Raw genomic sequence first — 21,669 nt, forward strand, 5'->3', positions numbered from 1 at the left:
TTAAACTCTTGGAAGAAAACATAGGCGAAAACCTCTTAGACATAAACATGAGTGACCTCTTCTTGAACATATCTCCCCGGGCAAGGAAAACAACAGCAAAAATGAGTAAGTGGGACTATATTAAGCTGAAAAGCTTCTGTACAGCAAAAGACACCATCAATAGAACAAGAAGGATCCCTACAGTATGGGAGAATATATTTGAAAATGACACATCCGATAAAGGCTTGACGTCCAGAATATATAAAGAGCTCACACGCCTCAACAAACAAAAAACAAATAACCCAATTAAAAAATGGGCAGAGGAACTGAACAGACAGTTCTCCAAAAAAGAAATACAGATGGCCAACAGACACATGAAAAGATGCTCCACATCGCTAATTATCAGAGAAATGCAAATTAAAACTACAATGAGGTATCACCTCACACCAGTAAGGATGGCTGCCATCCAAAAGACAAACAACAACAAATGTTGGCGAGGCTGTGGAGAAAGGGGAACCCTCCTACACTGCTGGTGGGAATGTAAGTTAGTTCAACCATTGTGGAAAGCAGTATGGAGGTATATCAAAATGCTCAAAACAGACTTACCATTTGACCCAGGAATTGCACTCCTAGGAATTTACCCTAAGAACGCAGCAATCAAGTTTGAGAAAGACAGATGCACCCCTATGTTTACTGCAGCACTATTTACAATAGCCAAGAATTGGAAGCAACCTAAATGTCCATCAATAGATGAATGGATAAAGAAGATGTGGTACATATACACAATGGAATACTACTCAGCCATAAGAAAAGGGCAAATCCAATCATTTGCAGCAACATGGATGGAGCTGGAGGGTATTATGCTCAGTGAAACAAGCCAAGCGGAGAAAGAGAAATACCAAATGATTTCACTTATCTGTGGAATATAAGAACAAAGGAAAAACTGAAGGAACAAAACAGCAGCAGAATCACAGAACTCAAGAATGGACTAACAGGTACCAAAGGGAAAGGGACTGGGGAGGATGGGTGGGTAGGGAGGGATAAGGGGGGGAGAAGTAGGGGGGTATTAAGATTAACATACATGGGGGGGGTAGGAGAAAAGGGAGGGCTGTACAACACAGAGAAGGCAAGTAGTGATTCTACAACATTTTGCTATGCTGATGGACAGTGACTGTAAAGGGGTTTATAGGGGAGACCTGGTATAGGGGAGAGCCTCGTAAACATAATATTTGTCATGTAAGTGTAGATTAGTGATACCAAAAACAAAACAAAACAAAACAAACAAACAAAAAAATGGGCAGTTCCTGTGTGGTAACCTCCAATGAGTTCTACACAAGGGTATAAAGGGCATATAAAAGTGTAGGCAAAGGGTCTGTTTGTGTTTATACAGAGGATCAAAGCCTAATTGGGCTACCCCGAAAATGAACTAAGATATGATATGAAAGAGAACTTCCAACATCAGCACTCTCTGGAAGACTCATGCCAGAAGATGATCATCAAAAAACCCCAACAAAGATCCACGCACTGCTACAGCTGTAGATGCACTCATCCCACCAGCTCCTGGACTTGCCATGGGAATGAGGAAGGAGATATCTAAGCTGGCCTGTGCATACAGTAAAACATCAAATTTGACTGGATCTATACTGTTGGAACTCAACCAAGAATTAGGAGAAGTGCAAATTGTAGCGCTCCACAATCTTACAACTACAGACTATTTACTGTTAAAAGAACATAAGGGATGTGAACATTCCCCAGGAATGGGTTGTTTTAATTTGTCTGATTTCTCTCAGACTGTTCAAGTTCAGTTGGACAATATCCACCATATCATAGATAAGTTTTCACAAATGCCTAAGGTGCCTAACTGGTTTTCTTGGTTTCACTGGAGATGGCTGGTAATTACAGATATGTTTTGGTTATGTAACTATACTCCTATTATGTTAATGTGTGTGCGCAATTTAAGTAGTAGCTTAAAACCTATACATGCTGAAGTTACTCTACAAGAAGATATGTCAAAGAAATAATCAATCTCCCCATGTTTTCTTCCGCCTGCTACTTCTATAGCTTTTCTTCTTCCTTCCTAATTACAACCCTTAAATAGAATTCGTGCCTCATATCAAATTTACCGAGTATCATAATTCTTCCAAGTGGTAAAGATACCTCAAGACAAATGCTGGGCATAGAAGCTACAGGGCATAAATATGCAAAGAAATAAAAAGCTAACCACTTCAAACAATAAGGCCTCTCTCTCACTTACCAACTTTACATTTCCCTGTATGGCCCCGGAAGATGACTGGTTAGCCAGAGACGGGTAAGATTCCTCAAGGGAGGAACAACCTAAGACAGGCACAGTCGCAGGGGGGTCATCAGGTGAGAAACTGGGGATCAACAGAGGTGAGGCTTAGAACCTCACCCCCCCATCCGTTCTGAGAGAAATCTTCTGCATACATGGATGTTTTATTGCCCTTGTCTAGCTTGGATTAACACATAGTCTACAGGCACACACCTGATCATCTACATTTGCTCTCTTACAACACTAAACTATGTTTTCTACCTTTATTTTGTATCTACCTACCACTTCAGCATTTTATTAAAAATAATAATAATAAAGAGAGAAATGTGGTATCCACATATAAATCAAGTATAAAAACCAAATGAGTATTCATATTTGAACTGACTGTTTATAGTTCATAATGCATGAGCAAAACCGAAAGTTTCTGTGATGACTGCCCTTGTACTGTTCCCTATGTAACTTATTCATTATGTAAGAATTTGTTCTCCATGTAAGAACTTGTTTGTTATGCCTCAGAAGATTGGAGACTGACGAAAATTAGGCTTGGGGTGGATTAATGATTGTGCATTGACCATTGACTCCCCTATACAGAATTTTATTGTCGTTAACAACCATTTGATCAATAAATATGAGAGATGCCCTCACAATAAAAAAAAAAAAAAAAGGACAGACTTCCAATGGTAAAATAAATAAGTAACCGGGATGTAATGTATAGCATAAGGAATATAGTCAAGATATTGTAACAGCTTGGTAGGGTGATAGCTGTAACCTAGAATTATGTATATAAATGTTCTACCACTGTGTTGTACACTTGAAACTAATGTAATGTAATACTGTGCGTCAACTACCCTTCAATAAAAAATAATTATCTAAAAAAAAAAAAAATCAAACGAATATTCATATTTGACCTGATCGTTTATAGTTCATAATGCGTGATCAAAACCGAAAGTTTCTGTGATGACTGCCCTTGCACTGTTCACCATGTAAGAACTTATTCACTATGTAAGAATTTGTTCACCATGTAAGAACTTGTTCGTTATGCTTCAGAAGATTGGAGACTGTTGAGAATTAAGCTTGGGGTTGATTAATGATTGTGCATTGAGTCCCCTATACAGATTTTTATTGTTGTTAACAACCATTTGATCAATAAATATGAGAGATGCCCTCTCAAAAAAAAAAAATTAAAGCAAATGAGTCTCGGTATCAAGTACACAGCAAAATTAGAATTTTGTTTTCAGTTAAAAAGACAAAGTTTTCTTAACTGTTAGTCTGCTCTTAATATTGAAAGATCACAAAGGGTTCTCTAATTGTTTTATCAAAGTAGTTTCTCATGCTTAAAGTCTGAGTTGTCAGAGTATTTAAGAAAATGAGATCTTAATATTAAAAGGACTAAAAGCTAAACTTTGCTAACTGTGTAACCTTTATTTGCCTTTGAGGTATTTTATTGTCATTCTGGTTAAATGGGTAAGTATTGCTTCTTGGCAACCTATAATCCTATTTAAGCAAGTGCCAAAAAAAAAAAAAAATCAAATGCAAAAAGGTGCTTTTACCTCTAGTTAGCTCTGATATTTTCCAGAGGGCCCCTGGAACATGTCAGATGAATTTTTTCTCATTGGAGAAAGTATTTGGCTAATTTGGCTTATTTATCTGATGTATAATTACCTGCTTAATTACCTGGAGAGCACTGTCAAAGGGGATGATGCTAAACTTTGTTACTGAATGTTTTGTGTTACAGAAATATGTGAATTTCCTTATATCAACTCTTACAGTAAGTTTTCATCAGATCTCTAACCATTGTCATTTGTAAGTCTTTTGTCATTTATAGCCACTGTTTTATTACTCCTAATCTAGTAAAGAACTAGATTTCAGCAGAACAGGCATTGGTTACATAGGATTAAGTAAACTAAGGAAGATGATTTTGTGGCTTTTTGTTTCAAATGTTGCTGATAAAGTGTTTTAAGCTTTTTCTCTTAAGCTGACAACAGTTTATTAAATGACTAATCTTTATAAGCAAAATTGAAACTTATCTTTCTCTCTACCTGATCCCTCCAGAATTTAAAAACCCTCAATGACTAGTTTTATATTTCATGGCAGTATGTTTATTTGGATAAGTTCAATAAGAACCTGCTTTCCTAGAAAGAGGACCAATTAAAAACACAGGTTATACTACCAAGGCTTTGACTGGAATGTCATACCTGAGAGACACGTGCATAAACTCAGATATGAACAGCTTTAAGGAACTAAGATTGACTTTATGGAGCCAACAAAGCCCCTTGGAAGAACTGGCCTGGTACCTTGCTTACAGGGTTCCCAGCAGCCTTACCAGATGAGTAAGGAGAAGGTCACTTCCTGGCAGGTGCAGGAAACTCAGGAATGTCTTGGGGACCTCGAGAAGAGAGGAATTCGCCCAAATCTACAGTTACTGCAGGCAAAATCTGATGGCAAGTCTGGCTTGGCTTTCTGGCCTTGAGAAGCCTTTAAAAATTCAATCTGAAATTCCTTACAGAAAGTTCCAGCAAAGCACATTTAAAAGAGCCTATGTAATCAATTGCTCTTCTTGCTACACTTATGCAAATAATAAAGCCAAGTGTTAATTGTTTTCTTAACCTGGTTACTTCTAATACAAATGAGGGTGATTTTAGAGAAAAGTATTGTTTCAATAATGCAGCCTTATTCATACTAAATCCTAATACTAGTCATTGGGAGATAAACTAGATCCAGAATTCTAGTTTCTTCAAAATATTTTTCAGATGTTTTAGTTTTCTCCTATCATTTCAATTAAAGTTTTACTATTTCTAGTTCTTACATTCAGCCATGCATTCTTAATCTCATCAAGTTTGTCCCTCCAGAATGGAAAATTCAACTCCAGATGTTGCTGCTTAACCTAATAACACAGTTTGTTCTATCTTGCCTAGAAGCCACAAAACTGCAAATAGTAATAGAAATAGAATCTGGAATAGAAGCACCAATCTTCCGAGGCCCTCTCAACTGACCACTGATGGAGACCTAACTGCACCCTTTACTGCGCCCCTTCTCAGCATGAAGCAGCCAGAGCGGTCATCGCCCCCTTTCCCTAGCAGCAGCTAGGGTCTCCATCTGTAGAGGGGGGAATAAGACTGGGACCATGGGCTTAGACAGAGTAGGGTGAGGTCCTCCGGGGAAAAGCAGGGCGGAACATTTACAGTCAGAGCAGAGTAACAATGGGCGAAGAAGTCCCTATTGAAAGTCTGTGCTAAGCATTATGCAAAGTCAAGGTCACACTAATTCTCTAGGGTAAAGATAAAGCCATCTTCAGGGAGATCAGTTAAAGGTCAAAAGGCCAGGAGCAACTTGGCCTGGAATGTTTGAGTGTTCTGCAAGGGTATCAGCATAACCTGTGACTCTGCTGTCAGCCCTGGCAATCAGACTATGACCCAGCCCACCTGGATGACAGGGCAGGTGATGCAAGTTCACACCCCTAAGTTTTTTTTCAGGTTCTCGAAAAATCCTCAACTGCTTATAAAACCCCCCTAGACAACGCACCACTATGGACTCTCTTGTCCCCTCCTGGCGTGACCTGAGAGCTCTGTCCTCTCACTTTATTTCTAAATAAAAGCTTGTCCATTGCTCTCCTACCCTGTTTGTGAAGCTCATTCTTCAGCTTCGTGAACAAGAACCCTGGTATCACCTCTGCAGTGGGGGTTGGCTGGGGTACACTCTTGGACTGAACAGTTTTTCAGCATCATGCTACGTTCTGGACTGGGCCCACACCTACACCTGGAAGCAGGGCACGAGGGCCTTGAAGGGCCTCTCCCTTCCTCCACCCCAGCAATTCCTCCTGACCAAGGGCCTTCCCCAGAGGGGCTGCTGGGACAAACAGGGAGGAGCCAGATCTGGGGCTCCAGAGGAAGTCCCTGGCCACTGTTTCCTGAGTTCAAAAAGTGGGTTCCCTCCTTTTTCTGGCCCACTCCTTTCCCCCAGCAGGGCAGAATCCAGGCCTGGCAATCTACCGCTTCCCTTGACCCCCACCTCTCTGAAACATACACACACACACACAGGATATGAACCTACAAATGCCTAACCTAGTCACACAACGCACTGCCCAGACAGCCCCATAACCCAAGGCACTCGTACTGCCAAGCCATGCATTCAAGAACACATACTCATTTATATACTTGTAGCTTCCCACTCACTCACCAGTTATGGCATCTCTGCCTTGCTCAGCACCCTATCCCTAGCAGCTGGAGTTGGGCCTGGCACCTGGAGAATGAATATTAGCTGAATGAATGAATCCACCAAGACGCATACCATAAACAAATGCATACATATTCACATATGTGTATGTTCCCTTACACATATCCAAGCCCTCTTCCAGCTCAGCAGTCACACATATACATACTACACTGGCACACAGTCCTGTAAAAACTAGTGCTAGACACAGATGCCCTGCAGGTAAATAATACTTAGCAATCCCAGGGTGAGTAAGTGGTAGCACCTGGCCAATAACGGTCCTTCAGTTAGGTCAGGCTTGCAGAGTTGGGTATATGTGTGTAAATGCCTGCCTTGGTGTCCTGAGGCCCTAGGGTAATGAGCTGGAGTAAATACCTGGACTGGAGAGGGGTTGGATTAGGCCCTGTAGTCCTTCCCTCTGGTTTCTTCTGCCAGCTGGGCAGGTGAGGGTTGAAGCATATGTCTCTGAGGCCTTACTTAATTCAGATCCAGACACCTTAGAGGGGAAATAGTCTGATTCTCCTGCCTGGGATGAAAATGAGGGAAATTGGATAGGGAGCTTTGCAGGTGCTAAAACCCCGTTCCCAACCCAAAAGGTAGACAAAGTCTTCCTATCTTGCCAATATTTAATGGTAGAGGACTGACAGAATGTGGGGCAGGGGCAGAGAGGCGGGGTGGTAGTAACTACCTGGAAAGGAAACACTGGAAAAAAGTCTGAAATGTGCCCTATTCCTCCTCTTTTGATGGAACTTCAGGCTGCCCCCTACCCATTAGCACTCAGGAATCCTCCTCCCTCTGTGCCCCCACCAAAGTCAGCAAAGAGACAATCTAGCTCCTCTTCCCTACCCAGGGACCTAACACCAGGAGAGACGAGGTCAGAAGGTCTGAGCTGGGCTTGTAGGCTGGAGGCTTGGTAGGGTCAAGACAGGTACTGACAAAACAGGACTGAGTCTCCCAGACACTAACCATTCAAAGTTCATCCAACCCAAACCCCCTCCCAGGCAAGAACCCTTCTCCCCAGCCTTCCCCAGCAACAGCCTAATCGAGAGCTCTGCCTCAGGAGGGCCACCTGTCTGGCTGCCCCGTGACAGTTAGGGGTAAGCTCCAAGGGAGCAGGTAAGTCAACTTTTGGGGGAGATGGGACCAGCCTGGGGCACATGAGGAGTAACACAAGAGTAAGGAAATGTGAGAAGGGAGTGAAGGGGAATTCATGCATCCTCCCCAGTGACTGGCCTTGGGGACTGCAGGAAAGGGGAAGACTGCCTTGACTAAGTCCTTACTAAGTATTAATGACCAACCAAGACACTCTCAAACCAAAAAGTCTCTTTATTGATCGGTACCATACATGACTCAAATGGCCCAAAAAAAAAAAAAAAAAAAAAAAAAAAAAGGCATTACAGTTGGGGCGGGACATCCATCTTCACCACCCCTTCCCTCAGATCCTGACACAATACCCAGTGGAGGAAGCAGAGTGTAGGGGAATCCAAAATCCACATGGATGAGTGGGGAGAGATGGTGCTAGCACTTCCGGACCTGGCCACAGAACAGGTAGCAAAGCCAGAGGTGGGCCCAGACTTATGGGACCCTGCTTTGGCCTTACCCTGGGTCAAGCCTCCACATGTCCAACTGTTAAACAGAACTAAGGATCCTGGCTCCCCCACCTCCCTTCTATGAGAAAGGGGAGGGAGGGGCTTCTATGAAGTACAGGAAGACCCTCTACTTCAGCTTGGGGCAGAGGCCTATGCTCCCTAGTGGGCTTCAGAGCTGGGATATCCTCAGAGGCTCCTTCCCCTCTATGGAGGGCAGGGAAGGACTACATATGCAGTTTGAGGGGCTGGAGAACAAGTACTGGAGTGAACCGCTGCCCCATCCGATGTCTGCCCAACTGAGACAAAACAAGAAACACAGGACAAACAAGGATGCTCCCTTCCCTCCACACTCCAAGGGAGGGATCCTCTGTGCCCCCCCATCCAAGACAGCTGCTCTAGTGGAGGCTTGTAAAGAATATTCACACCACCGGGAAAGGGGATTGAGGGCTGGGCTAGAGGGAATCACAAGCACTAGGAGGCAGGACAGAGTCTTGGAGGATGGGGAGACAGCCCAACAAGGAGCTGTCACAAAGGCAAGGCCATCAATGGTCCCTTACCCCATGGCATGCCTTCCCCAACTCCAGTCACCCCAGAGGAAAAGGGAAGAGATGGCAAAGTGTCTCCTTGGTCTGAAGCTCTCACACTGTATAAAATGGTGATGCATACCCCCTACCCTCACGCTCGCCTCCACCTAAGCCCGGAGTAGGGAGGTAGCTGGATTTTTAATAAGGGGAAAAGGGGGTACATGAGCGGTTTTTTAAACTTACATTTTTAATATTATTATTTTTTTAAAAAAACTTGGAGCTGGGATAGGTGGCAGCAGAGAGCAGCCCAGAGCTTTACCCCTCTACTACCAGCCACCTGGGGGGAAGTTTGGGGGAGGGTCACTGAACCAAGTCCCATAACTTTAAGTCCCTAATGGCTGTGGGTACAGACAACCCCAGGCTTGAAGGGGTAGAGTCAGGAGGATGGGGAACCCTGACGTGGGGTGAGGATGGAAGTAAATGCTCCGGATGGTCAGGACATTTTTCAGAGGCCCAGAGTTCACGTAGACATCCGCATGAGTATCCCTTTCCCCCAAAAGGCTCTGCAGAGGCCAGGCCCAACCCAGGGCCACTGGGGGGCAAATCTTGGCACCTGCCCCCACCGAGTGCAGTTCCTCCCTGAAGTGGGTGGACGGAGCCTGCCCATTTTAGATGCTCAGTCTTTTCATTCTGTCTTCTGCTCCCTGGGGCTGCTAGGGGTGGAGCAGGCACGCAGAGCACTGGGTAGCCATGGTGAGACCTTTACTGGGAGGCCTGTGATGTGGGGTTCTCCGATTTGCTTTCTTGGCTGGATGGAGGCTTGCTGTTCCAGGGGCTGTTGGCGCCCAGGGCTGGGGAGTTGTTAAAGCTGTCCTCGTCGTCAATGCCGTTGGCTGCGTCAAACTGGGTGTTCTCCAGCCGGGTGATGAGCCTCTCGTCCTCGTCCCCGAACTCCCCGCCCATCAGGGTGGGCTCCCCCACCACCATCACATCCTGAGAGTGGTGGAGGTCCCCAAACATAATCGGGGCAGGGGCTCGCCCAGCCCAGGGCAGCAGATACCCCCAGAACCCCAAAACCCACCCAGGAAACTCAACACCCCCACCCCCTTCTCATACCCAAATTTAAAATCCCAACTCTCTGACACCCTCAGCCCCTAGAATCCTTTCCACCAAAAGACTACAGAGCATCACAGCTTTTAACCTACATCCATTAAGATTCTGGGAGGGGTAGTCAATCTACTCCCCTAGCTCTCTAGTCCACCTCCCCAAAATTTTAGGGAGTCTTAAACTGTCCACATGTAGGAAAGGAGGAACAGATTAAAAACACCAGTGGGGAATGCGTGCATGTGCATGCATTCTAGATTCACACATTCAAGAAAGTGCGTGCCTGTCAGTGGGAGTGTATGTTTCTGATGGTCTGAATGCCCCCAGGCTATCTAACCTGAATGCCTGTAGGTTCTCATGGCTGTCTCTGTCCATTTATGTTCTATGTTGCTGTGTCTGAGTCTGTGTGAGTACAAACTTGCATGTGACCGACACTCTCATCAGTGACAGGCATCAGCCCATGCTGGCAGAGTACACTAGACAAAACTGTCTTTACTTCTACACCTGCTAGTGAGCTCAGGCTGGGACAAGGTCAAGGGTCAGGGGCCAGCAGTGGGGCAGCCCAGAAGAGAGAAGAAAGCCGAGATGCTTACAGGTACCTGGCTGGAGAGGGCGAAGGTGCTGGCTGGGCTTTTCTTCTTGCTGTTGCTATTGTTGGTATTGCCACCCCCTGAGCTCATGGTGCTGCCCCCCGACATCTTCCGTTTCCGCCGTTTGCTGGGCTGCTGCCGTGCAGGCTCCGCTGTGCCAAGGAAAGGAGACTTAGGTAGGGCAGGGCCCTGGGCCCCTCGCTCTCCATTCCAGGCTCCTAAGGAGCCTGAGCCTACCCTGATCCCAATCTTGCAGACCAAAGAGCAAGAAAGGGACTTCATAAGAAGATAGAGATACAGCCTTGGGGAGTGGCATCAGATCCTGTAAGAGGAAGTGCAGGCCTGAGGCACTCACCAGGGGGTGCTACCATGCGCTGCCACTTCTGGAAAAGGCAGGTCTTGAGGCAGTCGCGGGGGCTGAGGCTGTAGGTCTTGTGGCGGGACATGAGCTCCTGCATGGGCTCAAGTATCACACAGAGCTGGAGGGAGACCAGGAGGTGGCTTGTCAGGAAGAGACATGGAGCTTAAGACCAAATAAGCTGGGGCAGAAACTGGGTGGTCAGAGACTCACTCGGAGGTAGTTGAGAGTAGAATTGGACAGCCCACACCGGGTGATATTTTTGGAGAGCTGATCCAACATCTGGGGGTCCTGGGCCTATAGGAATGTGCAGGGAGGGAAAATAAAAATACTAGCACCTGAGTTCCATTTGCTCACCTGCCCTATCATCTGAGCCTCATGACACTCCTGAGAGACAAGAGGGGCTATTACTAAACCCATTTTTCAGATGGAGAAACTTTAACCCTCTGTCTAAGGTCACTGTCAGGAAATGGCAGCCCTGTTCCACCCACCCTGCCTACTGCCTGCCCTCACCCTTGCGTCCTAGGTCCTGCCCACAACTCACATGCATGGCAAGGATGCTGCGGGGGATGAGCTCTCGGTGCTGCCGGATGCTGAAGTGCCATGTCTTTATCCGCATCATGTCGTCAAACATGAACTCTAGGTACAACCGGCCCTCCACACACACCTGGAGACAAGTTTGTCACAACTCTGGCCCCTCCCCACATACCTCAAAGTAAACCTGTTCTGTTTGCTCATAACTCACCCACTGCAAACACTTCTGCCACCTGCACATAGACCTGGGTGCGTAACTGACAGAGACCATCCCCTTACTTGCCTGTTACACCCCTGGTCCTTACACATACATGGTAGAAATGTTTAACAGATCCTTGCTTCCTCCTCATGTAGCTAATGACACACTCATTATCTGCTATAAGCTCTATGAGGGCGGGCGCTTGCTCACTGGTGTACCCATGGTCCAGAATATCATCAAGTACAAACTCAATAAACATCTGAATGTTGCAGCATGCCTGCCCTCCCTTCTTATCTTGCTACTTCCCATTATGCCTCCTTGGGGAACAGCTGAGTATAGCTTGGGAGAGAGGAGTGGCATCAATCCCAGGGTGCTTCAGTGTTCCACATTCAGCTGGACTGCTGACCTGGGTGAACATGGGCTTGCCGTGCTGGGTCACCATGCTGCCCTGATCACAGTCAAGGGACACAAAGTTGCTGTGGAATGCCTCCTTGGGGTGCTTAAGCACATAGTACAGCTCCGTAGCACCCCCCTCAAAGATGCTGCGGAAGTAGCGTGGGATCAGGGTCCGGCCAATGGCTGTAGAAGTAGGACAAACTCTTTAGAACAGGACATCAAAAGGGATCAGGCAGATGCCACCCCTGCCAAGACAAATCCCCTGGGACAAATACCTACTCCCAGACCTTAGAAGGACATAGGAGATATACATTCATACAGAACTGGCAGGACCCCCAGAAGCCACTCACTGTATCTCTTTGGTCCATCCTCCAGGCAGAAAGTGATGGTTAACATGGCATCATCCTCAAAGAACTCAGTTGTAAAAGCATCCCACCAGAGATTGTCACACTCCTAAGGAGCACAAGTAGGGCTGTTAACGTGTGTACCAGAGACATCCCACATGAATGCCCAGATGGCCCTTCCCCTCCCAGCTTTCCCTGGCCTTACCTCTGTCCAGTTTTGAAGACGTTTGTTAAGCTCGAATATTCTATAGTCAGTTTGGTTGCCATATGGTGTGTGCCTCCTGGAGGAAGTGAAGAAGGGATGTCAGTAGGAGCAGAGCCTCCCCACCCCACCACCTCTGCCTTCATCCAGGTAATGGAAAGCACCGCCCTCCCCACTGGACTCCACTTACCCAATCCCAGGCTCCAGGTATGTAGGCGGGTACATGGGAGTTGGGCTGTGTAAGGGAAGAGACTATGAGAATGGAAGTGGAACACAGGAATTATTAGGGGATGTCACTCCCTCCCTCTTTCAGGCAGGATCCCATCTGGAGAGGGGATGATAGTGGTAAGAGACTCACCCCACATCCCGATCTAGCATGGTGCCGGGATGGAAGGGGGGGAAGGCGTTGCCGTTCGGGGGCTCCTTCGGTGAGTACAGCTTGAATGACTTTGAGGAACAACCTATAAGGGAGAGAAAGAAGAGGTCCCCTGATTGGACTAGCAAACAAGGACTACCCTAGGTGAGCACCTGGTTCTGCTTCTATGTCTGGCTCCCACCTTGCTTTATGAAGAAACAAAACATACTCAGCCCTAACACCCAAGACCCCATTTCACATGTGGCTGAGTCCTGGATCATAAAATTAAAACTGGGAAGAAGAATCACTACCATATAATAAATAAATATCCAAATATTAGAATCTAATTTTGATAACCTCCCCTTTCCATCGACATTATTTTGTTCAATCATCACAACAGGTAGGGTCAACTCTAACAGTCCTGAAAGGCAACTGAACAGCTAAGGGGATTTACCAAGTTCATAAAGCTAGTAACTGGCAGAGCTAGGACTTGAGCCCAGATCTTGATTCCCATATCCTGGAGTATTTATATCCCTCTATGGCCTTCGGAGACCAAGTTGTGGGAGGGGTTAGGGGGTTTCTGCCAACTCTTTGCCCCTCCTCCACCCCCAAGGTCTCAGGAGAGCAGGGGATAAAAAGATAAAGGGGGGTAGGGATGTCTGCTGGGTGCCACCCACCAGATAACCAGTAGGGCCCTCTGCCTTCCCCACCAACGGCCATTCCCTTATCAACCTAGCCCCCTCCTCCACACCCACCATGGGGCTAGTATTGCCTCCAAACCAGAAACCCAAAGTCTTAAACCCCTTTCTCTTCTGAGACTTGCAGTGGGGGAGGGAGGTAAATGGACCTCCATTGGAGCCCACTCTTACAAATGGAAAACAAGAAGCCTAGCAAGGAGCCTGGGTTCCAGGGGATTCAGTGTAAGAGCACGTGGTAACTAGACAGGAGTCTTTACTTGTGTCTATCTGTGCCTGTGCAACATGTTCCCCCTCCACCTAACCCAGCAGCACACAGTTCCTGGTGTACTATTTCCTGACTGGAAAAAGTGTTACATTCATGGTTGGGTATGAGCCAAGTAACCATGCAATGTTATTTTCCCCCTCCCTACTAGACAGAAAAGGAAAATGAGGCATGGTACCAAGATCCTGGTCCCAGTCTATGTCAGTCACAGTTCCTCACTTTCCCAAAACTGACTGCATTAGTTAAGGGTAGCAGTATTGGCTGTATCTGAGCCTCCACTTCAATTTAGATACAAAATCTATTTTGTTCCTTGTGGGGGAGAAGACAAAGGAAGACCCTGTGCCAACATGTGTGTCATTTAATTATCTCCCCAGGGCCCCCTCCTTACAATATGGGCAAAAGGAGGGTCCCAGAGGTGCCTACACTACACAGTCCTGAAGGTGCCAAGAACCTGTGTGTGCCTGCACACACGTGTGCCTCATCCTGCCTAGCAGGCTTCCACCCTCAGCTTGCCCCAACATGCCTAACCAGGGCTAGAACCCAGCAGCCTCAGGCAGCATCAAGGTGCCCACATCAGGCCCTCGCACCATGTGGGATCTCTCACAGGCCCCATCCACATGCTCCCAGCATAGCACACACAGCCTTCACCAGCCGGTATGAACTGAATGAGGAGCCTGGCTCAGGAAAGGAGCAGTCCCTCCCAGGCCCAAGTCTCCCCCCTACACAGACAGGTAGACTAAGACCATGTAGGAAGCCAAAGCTCACACAGCCCACCAGCGACCAGGCCTGGGCAATGAATACGAGAGTCTTGATTACCAGACCTGGCCCTTGTCAACTAACTAAGCCATCCTTTCCCCAAAAGAACCACTGCCCCTGCCCCTCAGTTTCAAGGTCACTTTAAGAAATGTGTCACCTTAAGACCCTAAAGAAAAGGGAGATAGGACAGCTGGGCTTCTCTCTAACTCTGAAAAAGTTTCAGTACTTCAATTTCTCTCTGACAGACAACTGACAGACATTGACTGGGGATGGGTAACAGTTCTGAGGCGCTGACACCCAAAGCTCTGGGGCCTCTATTTATACCTCCAGTGAATGGACACAAACAAACTCAGCATCTCTCCAGACCCACAGCAACTCCCAGTAGCCCCAGCACAAGGGCTTGGAAGTGAGAAGGGGAGGGAACATCACCCAGACCATCTGTCCCTATTGCTGCCTGTCCTCAGCAGCGGGGGTAGAAGCAGCAAGGTGGGGGTGGGGGTGGAGATGTGTCATCCAGTCTGGGAGTCAAACATAGCCCCCTCTCCCACCTCTAGCAGTCTAGGAGCCCTTACCAGAACGAGTAAAGTTTTCTCAGGATGGTAGCTGCATCCTGGGGCTGAGGGGGCATTTCCAGCTGGGCATTCCCATGGTAACCAGTCTGACCTGAGGGCAGGCCCCTCCCTTTGGGCACTGACCGTAGGTCAGCAAGCCTGAGAGCCCTGGCCTCTGTGAGCTGGGGCACCATTCCCCTAGCCAGCATACCAGGCCTGGGCTAGACGGAGGATCTTCCCCAACCCCAACAGGCTTGAAGGGTGCCCAAACTTACCTGGGAGAACTGAAGGGGCCAGGAGAAGTGCAAGGAACGGCTGGAAGCCCAAAAGGGCCCTGGCAGGGTTGAGGGCTGAGGGGGCCCAACTTCAATCGCTCATGTCCCGAGTGGGACAGGCAGGCCTGGCTGGGAGCTCCACTACACCGGCCGCACAAAGACTCGCACGCACAGCCTCGGCCTGCCAGGCGGCGGCTGCAACCCCGGGGGAAAGTTACAATGGCCACTGGGCCGGGGGCCGGGAGGCCGGTCTGGGGGGCGAGGGGCTGCGGGGAGTCCGGAGCCTTCTTTGTTTGCAAGGTTTCCCTCAACAATGGCTGCTCCGCTCTTTCCTCTCTCCTCCTCCTCCTCGGCTCTCCCCGCCGCCGCCTCCTCTCGCTGCCTCTGCCTCCAAGCAGCCCGCCCGCCCTCCCCAAGCCACCAGGCCCCTCTGCCGGGGCACCAGGAGAAGCAGGGCCCGGCACTCCCACTCCCACTCGCACACGCACAGACACACGCAGCGCCCGCCGGCTCCCTTCCTTTTCTCCCTTTCTATCCCTCCCTCCCCGCTCTCTCTCCGAGCCTCTCAGAATGAGGCCCCAGGGCGGGCGGAGGGTGGAGCTGCCCCCACCGGCCCCGCCCCCTCCCTGCGAGAAAAGAGGAAGAGGGAGAGAGGGAGAGAGGGAGAGAGGGAGGCAGGCGGAGAGGACTGAGAAAAACAAAAGAGTGACAGAGACTGGGAGAGACAGGGGACAGAGACATGGCAGAGAGAACAGGCTGGGCCTGGACAGACCTGGACGCAGGGGAGGCTTGTGCAGGGCCAGGAACTGAAATGCCCCCACCCCCAGCACCAAGCCTGGCACTGGGGGTGGGGAAGCCGGGTGAGCTGGGGAGTCAAAGCCTCAGGCAGAGATGAAGGAGGGTGCTTTCCTCTCTGGAGACTCCCAGTATCTTCACACTGCCACCCAAACGTCCCCCAAACCTCTCTTACTCTCCCCGGTGACCTCTCAGGTTGAAGATTGGCCTGGGCTGACACCCTGGGCTTCAGCCCCTGGTGAAATCCCAGAGCAGCTGGGGGGAGGCTCCAGGGGGTTATTTTTGACAAGAGACACACTCTGACTTCAGCCTGTAAAACACAGATTGGAGGAGGGGGACACTCCAGGCTCCCTGCCCCCAACCCACTTAAGTTCCAAGCCCTGACCTGGATATGCATTAGCAGGAAGCCCCCTCCCCAACACCAGAGACACATGGATGCCAGGGAGAGACACTGTCAGTGCTAGGGAAGGCAAATTTGCCCACCCAAGGGTCTCCGGAAGGTGCCTATAGTCTGCTGCCAAATCCTTCCCCATCCCAGGAAAGAAAGGTCTGTAGTTACTGATGTAGAGCCTGTTATCCCATGCAAGGGGGGAATCCCAAGAGAGGGGGGTGTTTCTAAAACTTGGGTAGTGGTCTAGGTCCTACCAGGCATAAAGGAAAACACACACACACACACACGGGGTGGGGGGGCACTGTGATCCAGACCTATTTCTTGTAACTTGAGTCACTGCTCCCTATTCCTTGCCCACCCTCAACCACATACCGAGTCCCAAGACAGGACCTCTCATGAAATACACACCAGTTGACCATGCAATATTACACCTGGTTCTGTGAACACACTCCACACACAAACAACACATCTCGCTTTCACTTAAATCAGTACCTGATACACACTTCAGCCTGTGATATACCTCAACCTTAAATAAACCCAAATCCAGGACACACATACAGTCTATGCCAAATCCTGACTTCCTACACACTAGGACCTATGACACCCATGCACCCTGACTCCCAATACACACACCAAAACTGCACTACACTCCCTGAACCTGTGATAGGCTATTACATACACATCCTGACCATCTGTTACCCAGGCACCCCTCCCTGAAGTCTGTATACCATTCTCCATCACAGCCTGTATACCACTCTCCATCATAGCCTGGCCATACAGTACACCCTGGCTTTCACAAACATATCGAAATCTGTGACATTCAGCTAGACCCTGAAACATACTGCCTACCAGCAGGACTTGAAACATTCCCACTAACTCCCAAATTTATAGACCATCTCTGAGATAACCACACTCCTCCTTCACTGACAGAACAATTTTTGTCTTTTGTTTCATGCCTTTAAACTTTCCAAAGTGCATTCATAGGCGGTACCTCAGGAGAGCCTTACAGCATACAGGGCCAAATATAATGCTAACTTAAATAGATTACAGCGAGACAGGAGGGCCTGAGGCAGGAACCCTGGACTTACAGCCCCACTCATACAAGCCCAGCCACCCTGGGGCACTGAAGCCATTCCTACTCTCTCCCCTCTCCAAGGAATGGCCCCAAATGACTGTCTACATGGGGAGGTTGGAGGGGTGGGTGCTCTGCCTTCTGCTCCCAGTTCTGAGCTCAGAACCCCCCACTCAGTTTGTTTTCTCAAATTTGGGGAAGAAGGACCCCTAGATGCCAAGACTTCCGACTTAATTCCCCCACTTGCACAGGGGCAGAAGTCCAGCTAAAGAAAGCAAGTCTGAGTTAAAAGGCCTTAAAATTGGTGGTGGTAGTGGGGAGAAAGCAGGGGGCAGCAAAGAATGACAAAGGTGATGAGGGACACAAGAGGGAGAGCACCCCTCCTGGAGATGTGAACTCTGAAGGGCAGCAGCCTACCCCAGCACACTGGATAAGGTACAAACACTGCCCCCTGCCCGGGCCCCTGGGGCTCCCTGACCCAGGCCTCCAGTGTGCCTGCTCCCCTTTCTTTGTCTGTGCCCGGCCTCTCGTTGGCCTGGCGCTCTGCCATCCTCCTCTCCTGGCTCCCAGCCGCCACCACTGCTGCCTCTTCCCCTCCCCCTACTCCTCCCTACCTTAACCCTTCAGAGCCACATGCTGCCCCAGACAGGCCCTGGCCCCCTCAACAACCTGCCCTTCCTGGGTGATGTTCCTTAGAAGAGGTTGTCCCTGTTCCTGACCCAAGCCCGCAGAAGATATTCCCCACCCCAGAGGAACTATGGGAGCTGTAAGTGTGTATCTTGTGGTGTTTCCTTCCGTGTATGCATGTGTGTGGGTCTGTGTGTGCTCTGGCTTCCCTCAGTCACATGTGTGGGGCATGTGCTGTCTCTGTCTGGCTGGGGGAGGAGGAGGAGCCGGGAGACAGCAGAGCACAAAGGAGAGACGCAGATAGGAAGGCAGGCAGCAGGCAGGAGGCCTGCCAGGGCACCTCAAACCCCCACCCCAAAGCTGCTCAGGTTGGAGGTGTCTTTGGCCTGGACTGTACATGCTGCCATGATGCCCTTGTGTTCAACCATGTGCTCGCACCCACCCATGCAAGCCTGGTCCCCTCCCTTACCCCAAATCCTACTATTCCCCACCTCCAGGCCACTCTCAAGCCCCTCCCCATGTGGTTCTCCTTTAAGTCTAAAACCTCCATCCATCCTGTGGCATCAATCTGTAAGACTTCTTCACATTCAGAAAAAGACTCCCTACTCTTAGCTATCTTTTGCCCTCCTCTCCCCCAACCAGGCCACCAGACACACAAAAGGAGCACACCATTTGGGGCAATGACTGAAGCTGTCCCTCCTCACACACACCCCTATGCATGGGATGGGTCCTCTTCCTGTCTCCATGCTGCTCCCAGAGAGACTGAACGAAAAACTCTCTCCCTTTTCCTACTTGACCTGGGCACCCTGTGCCAACTTCAGGGTCAACCTCCCATCTACCTCCAGACTAACAACCCTTCCATACCTACCCACCTCCTAACCAGTATTCGTTAAGAACTAAGAATCAAAATTTAGACTCAGACCTTTAGCTTATTCCTTAGTTTCTTCTATGTTCATGTGTGGTAATGAAGGATCAAAGCCATGAGGTAGACTCAGCATGGATAGACCTACCCAGCTTGGGGCAATTATAAAGAAAATACACACACAAACATGCACACAAAGCTGTTAGGAGGAACGATGGGGACAGGCAGGATTCCAGCCTGGCAAGCTGTTCCCCACCCTCTGCAGCAGGAGCCAGGGGTTCCCACACCCGGATATTCCAGGATCCTTAGGCTCTACTAGCCCTCCCTCTGGGCCCCATGCCCCTTAAACGTCAATCTCAGCAGAAACTTTAATAAGTGTGTGCCCAGCCCAACCCAGCCTGGCCTGGGTCACATGATTTTCAAGGAAAGTTCTACACAATCCCTTGGGGACTCTGTGTGTTTGTGAGTGTGAGCACATGTGTGTGTGTGCGTGCGTGCGCATGCATGTGATGGGGTCCAGTTGTGGGGTATGGGCCTCCCAGAGAACCCAGAACCCTGAGGAGGCCAAAGATCCAAACCAGACTAGATTCAGGGCCACCTGACTTTCAGAAGAAAGCCAACTCCAGTATGGGACAGGAGGGGGTTCCTGAAAATAACTCAAGAACCCAGTCCTGCGGATAGGGATAGACAGTATTCCGAGGCCCTCTAAGGACTACCTTTCCAGTCACATAGCCTCTGTTTCCTCCTAGCAGTAAGAAAGAGCCTTCCCCCTCCTCAGGAAAGAACTCAGACCCAGGCTGTCACTGGCAAGATCTCATTCGTGTTTTGGGGAGGCAGGGAGCTGAGCCTAAGTCCCCTTTTAAGTTTCCACTTTGGGGTCAAGCACTGCTCCGCTCAACCCCAAGTCTCACAGATCACTCCATTTCCTAGGTTGCCTGGGGCTGCCACATTCCCCCTCCTACTAGGGCAAAGATGCCAGACCCGAGGGCCCAATTATCTGCCCCCCACCCCCCCGGGGTACCTCCTGTCCCCCAGGAGAGCCAACCTTCCCTGGCAACAGGCAGGAAAATCTGGAGGGGGGGCAAGATAGGTCCAAATCAATCCCTCCCCCCAAACACGGTGCTCAGAAACAGCCTGGAGGGGGTTGTCACAGGACAAATAAGAGGGACAAGGCTGCAAGGAAGGAGGGGGTGGGGGGGCAACCCAAACCAGCCAATCACAACTCTATGATGACCTAAGGGGGGGTCAAAAGTCCAAGCTCACTTGTGATTGGCTAACACCCTGGAATTCTGGGAATTTCAGCCCCCCCAAGCCCCTCCCCAATTAGTCTCCCCCCAAAAAAAACATACACACAAGCTGCCCCCAGCACCCCCTCCCCGTGCCTCTGGGCTGCTGCGCATTTACACAGTTAGGGAAAATCCTACCTCGGACCGAGGACCCCCGCATGCCCCTCACAGCCCCCGACCTCCGCCATGCATCGACGCCCCCCACACAAGTTCTCGCCAAAGAAGGGGTGAGGGATCCGCGGGGAGAGTTGAGGGAGGGACCGGGGGGGCGCGCGCCCCACTCACCAGGACAGGCACAGCCCACTGACATCTTCACATCGCCCGCCGCTGGGGGCCCAGCCGAGTCACGGTGCCCGCCCCGCGCGGGGACAGGCCGAGCATGAGCCGCCGCCGCCGCCCGCGGCTCCTGCTGCTCTTGCAGCCGGCGCGGCCCGGCCACGACCCGGTGCGGGCGTCCCCAGGCTGCAGTAAGGGGCCTGTCAGGCGCGGCGCAGACAGGAAGGAAGCCAGGCAGGAAGACGAGCTGCCTCTGCGTGTGCGCGCGAGTGTGCGTCCCCGGAGTGTGGATCCGTGTGTGCGCGTGTGCGTGTGCGTGTCTGTGCGCTGCCGCCGCTCGCCGCCCCCCTCCCTCTCGCTCTAGTTCTCTCGCTCCCGTCGGCGCCCGCTCACCAGCCCCGGCAGGGCTGGGCCGGGCTTTATTAATATGCTAATTGCCTGCTAGTGGGAGGGGAGAGCCGGGTCAAAGTGACCCGGGCGAGCGCGCAGCCAGCGACGACGTGCGTGCGCCGCGCGGCGGGCGGCGGCGAGAGGCCGGGAGCGTTCAGGGAACGGCAGCTTGTGACGCAGCTTTTAAAAAAAGGAGATGGAAGCAGAGACCCCGGAGAGGGAGCGCGAGGGGGAGGGATAAAAGGCAAACCCTCACACTCGGTGTCCGTCCTTCGGGCGCCGCCGAATTGGGAGCGTAGAGGAGCCGGAGCGGGAGCCGGGACTGGGGGAGGCGGAGCCAGGGTGGGTTGTGAGGTGTAGTTCTCCACCCCTGCCGCGCGCTGGGAGGGAAAAGGGACTGCTGACCCCCCATGCTGTTTGCCTAGACCCCAGTCTTACTCTGGAGGCCCCGTGTTGCCCGCCCTCCACCCCAATCTGGGTGGAGAAAGAAGCGCTATCCTAATTTGTGTGGCAAACCCTCAATTCAGCTCCTCTGTAAATTAACCACTCTTACCTTCCTTGCCTGCTAAACCAGTTGGGACTAGAGCTAAAAGGGTTAATTAAGTGGGGTCTCCTCCCTAGCCCGCCCAAGATCCTGGGATCTGTGTTTTTCAGGGGGAATGGGAGCAGCGGAATGACCGCCAGGTTGAACTGGAAAGGGAGGAATCCGCAGGCCATCCTTCCCCCTTGCAGGCTTTGACTCATAACTCAAGACA

The 21,669-nt window shown here is 50.1% G+C and overlaps 1 protein-coding gene across 3 annotated transcripts; it reads right to left on the reverse strand.

The window, feature by feature from the left end:
* Positions 1-8,818: 8,818 nt before the first annotated feature.
* Positions 8,819-20,932, reverse strand: LDB1 (LIM domain binding 1). Of its 3 annotated transcripts, none has more exons than XM_036898608.2 (11): positions 20,534-20,932; positions 12,677-12,779; positions 12,509-12,553; positions 12,322-12,397; positions 12,123-12,225; positions 11,783-11,955; positions 11,188-11,310; positions 10,857-10,940; positions 10,641-10,764; positions 10,295-10,437; positions 8,819-9,584 (listed from the first exon to the last, which is right to left on the reverse strand). In XM_036898608.2, the coding sequence occupies exons 1-11, from the start codon at positions 20,556-20,558 to the stop codon at positions 9,354-9,356; spliced, it is 1,230 nt and encodes a 409-aa protein (XP_036754503.1). In that variant the 5' UTR covers positions 20,559-20,932; the 3' UTR covers positions 8,819-9,353. The 3 variants fall into 3 exon arrangements, with proteins under 3 accessions (XP_036754503.1, XP_036754501.1, XP_036754502.1); XM_036898606.2 differs by having other exon boundaries at positions 10,289-10,437; positions 20,534-20,931; XM_036898607.2 differs by lacking the exon at positions 20,534-20,932 and adding an exon at positions 15,216-15,686 and having other exon boundaries at positions 10,289-10,437.
* Between the last annotated feature and the right edge of the window lie 737 nt (positions 20,933-21,669).

This window comes from Manis pentadactyla, chromosome 8, assembly GCF_030020395.1.
Source record: "Manis pentadactyla isolate mManPen7 chromosome 8, mManPen7.hap1, whole genome shotgun sequence".
Classification (NCBI taxonomy): Eukaryota; Metazoa; Chordata; class Mammalia; order Pholidota; family Manidae; genus Manis; species Manis pentadactyla.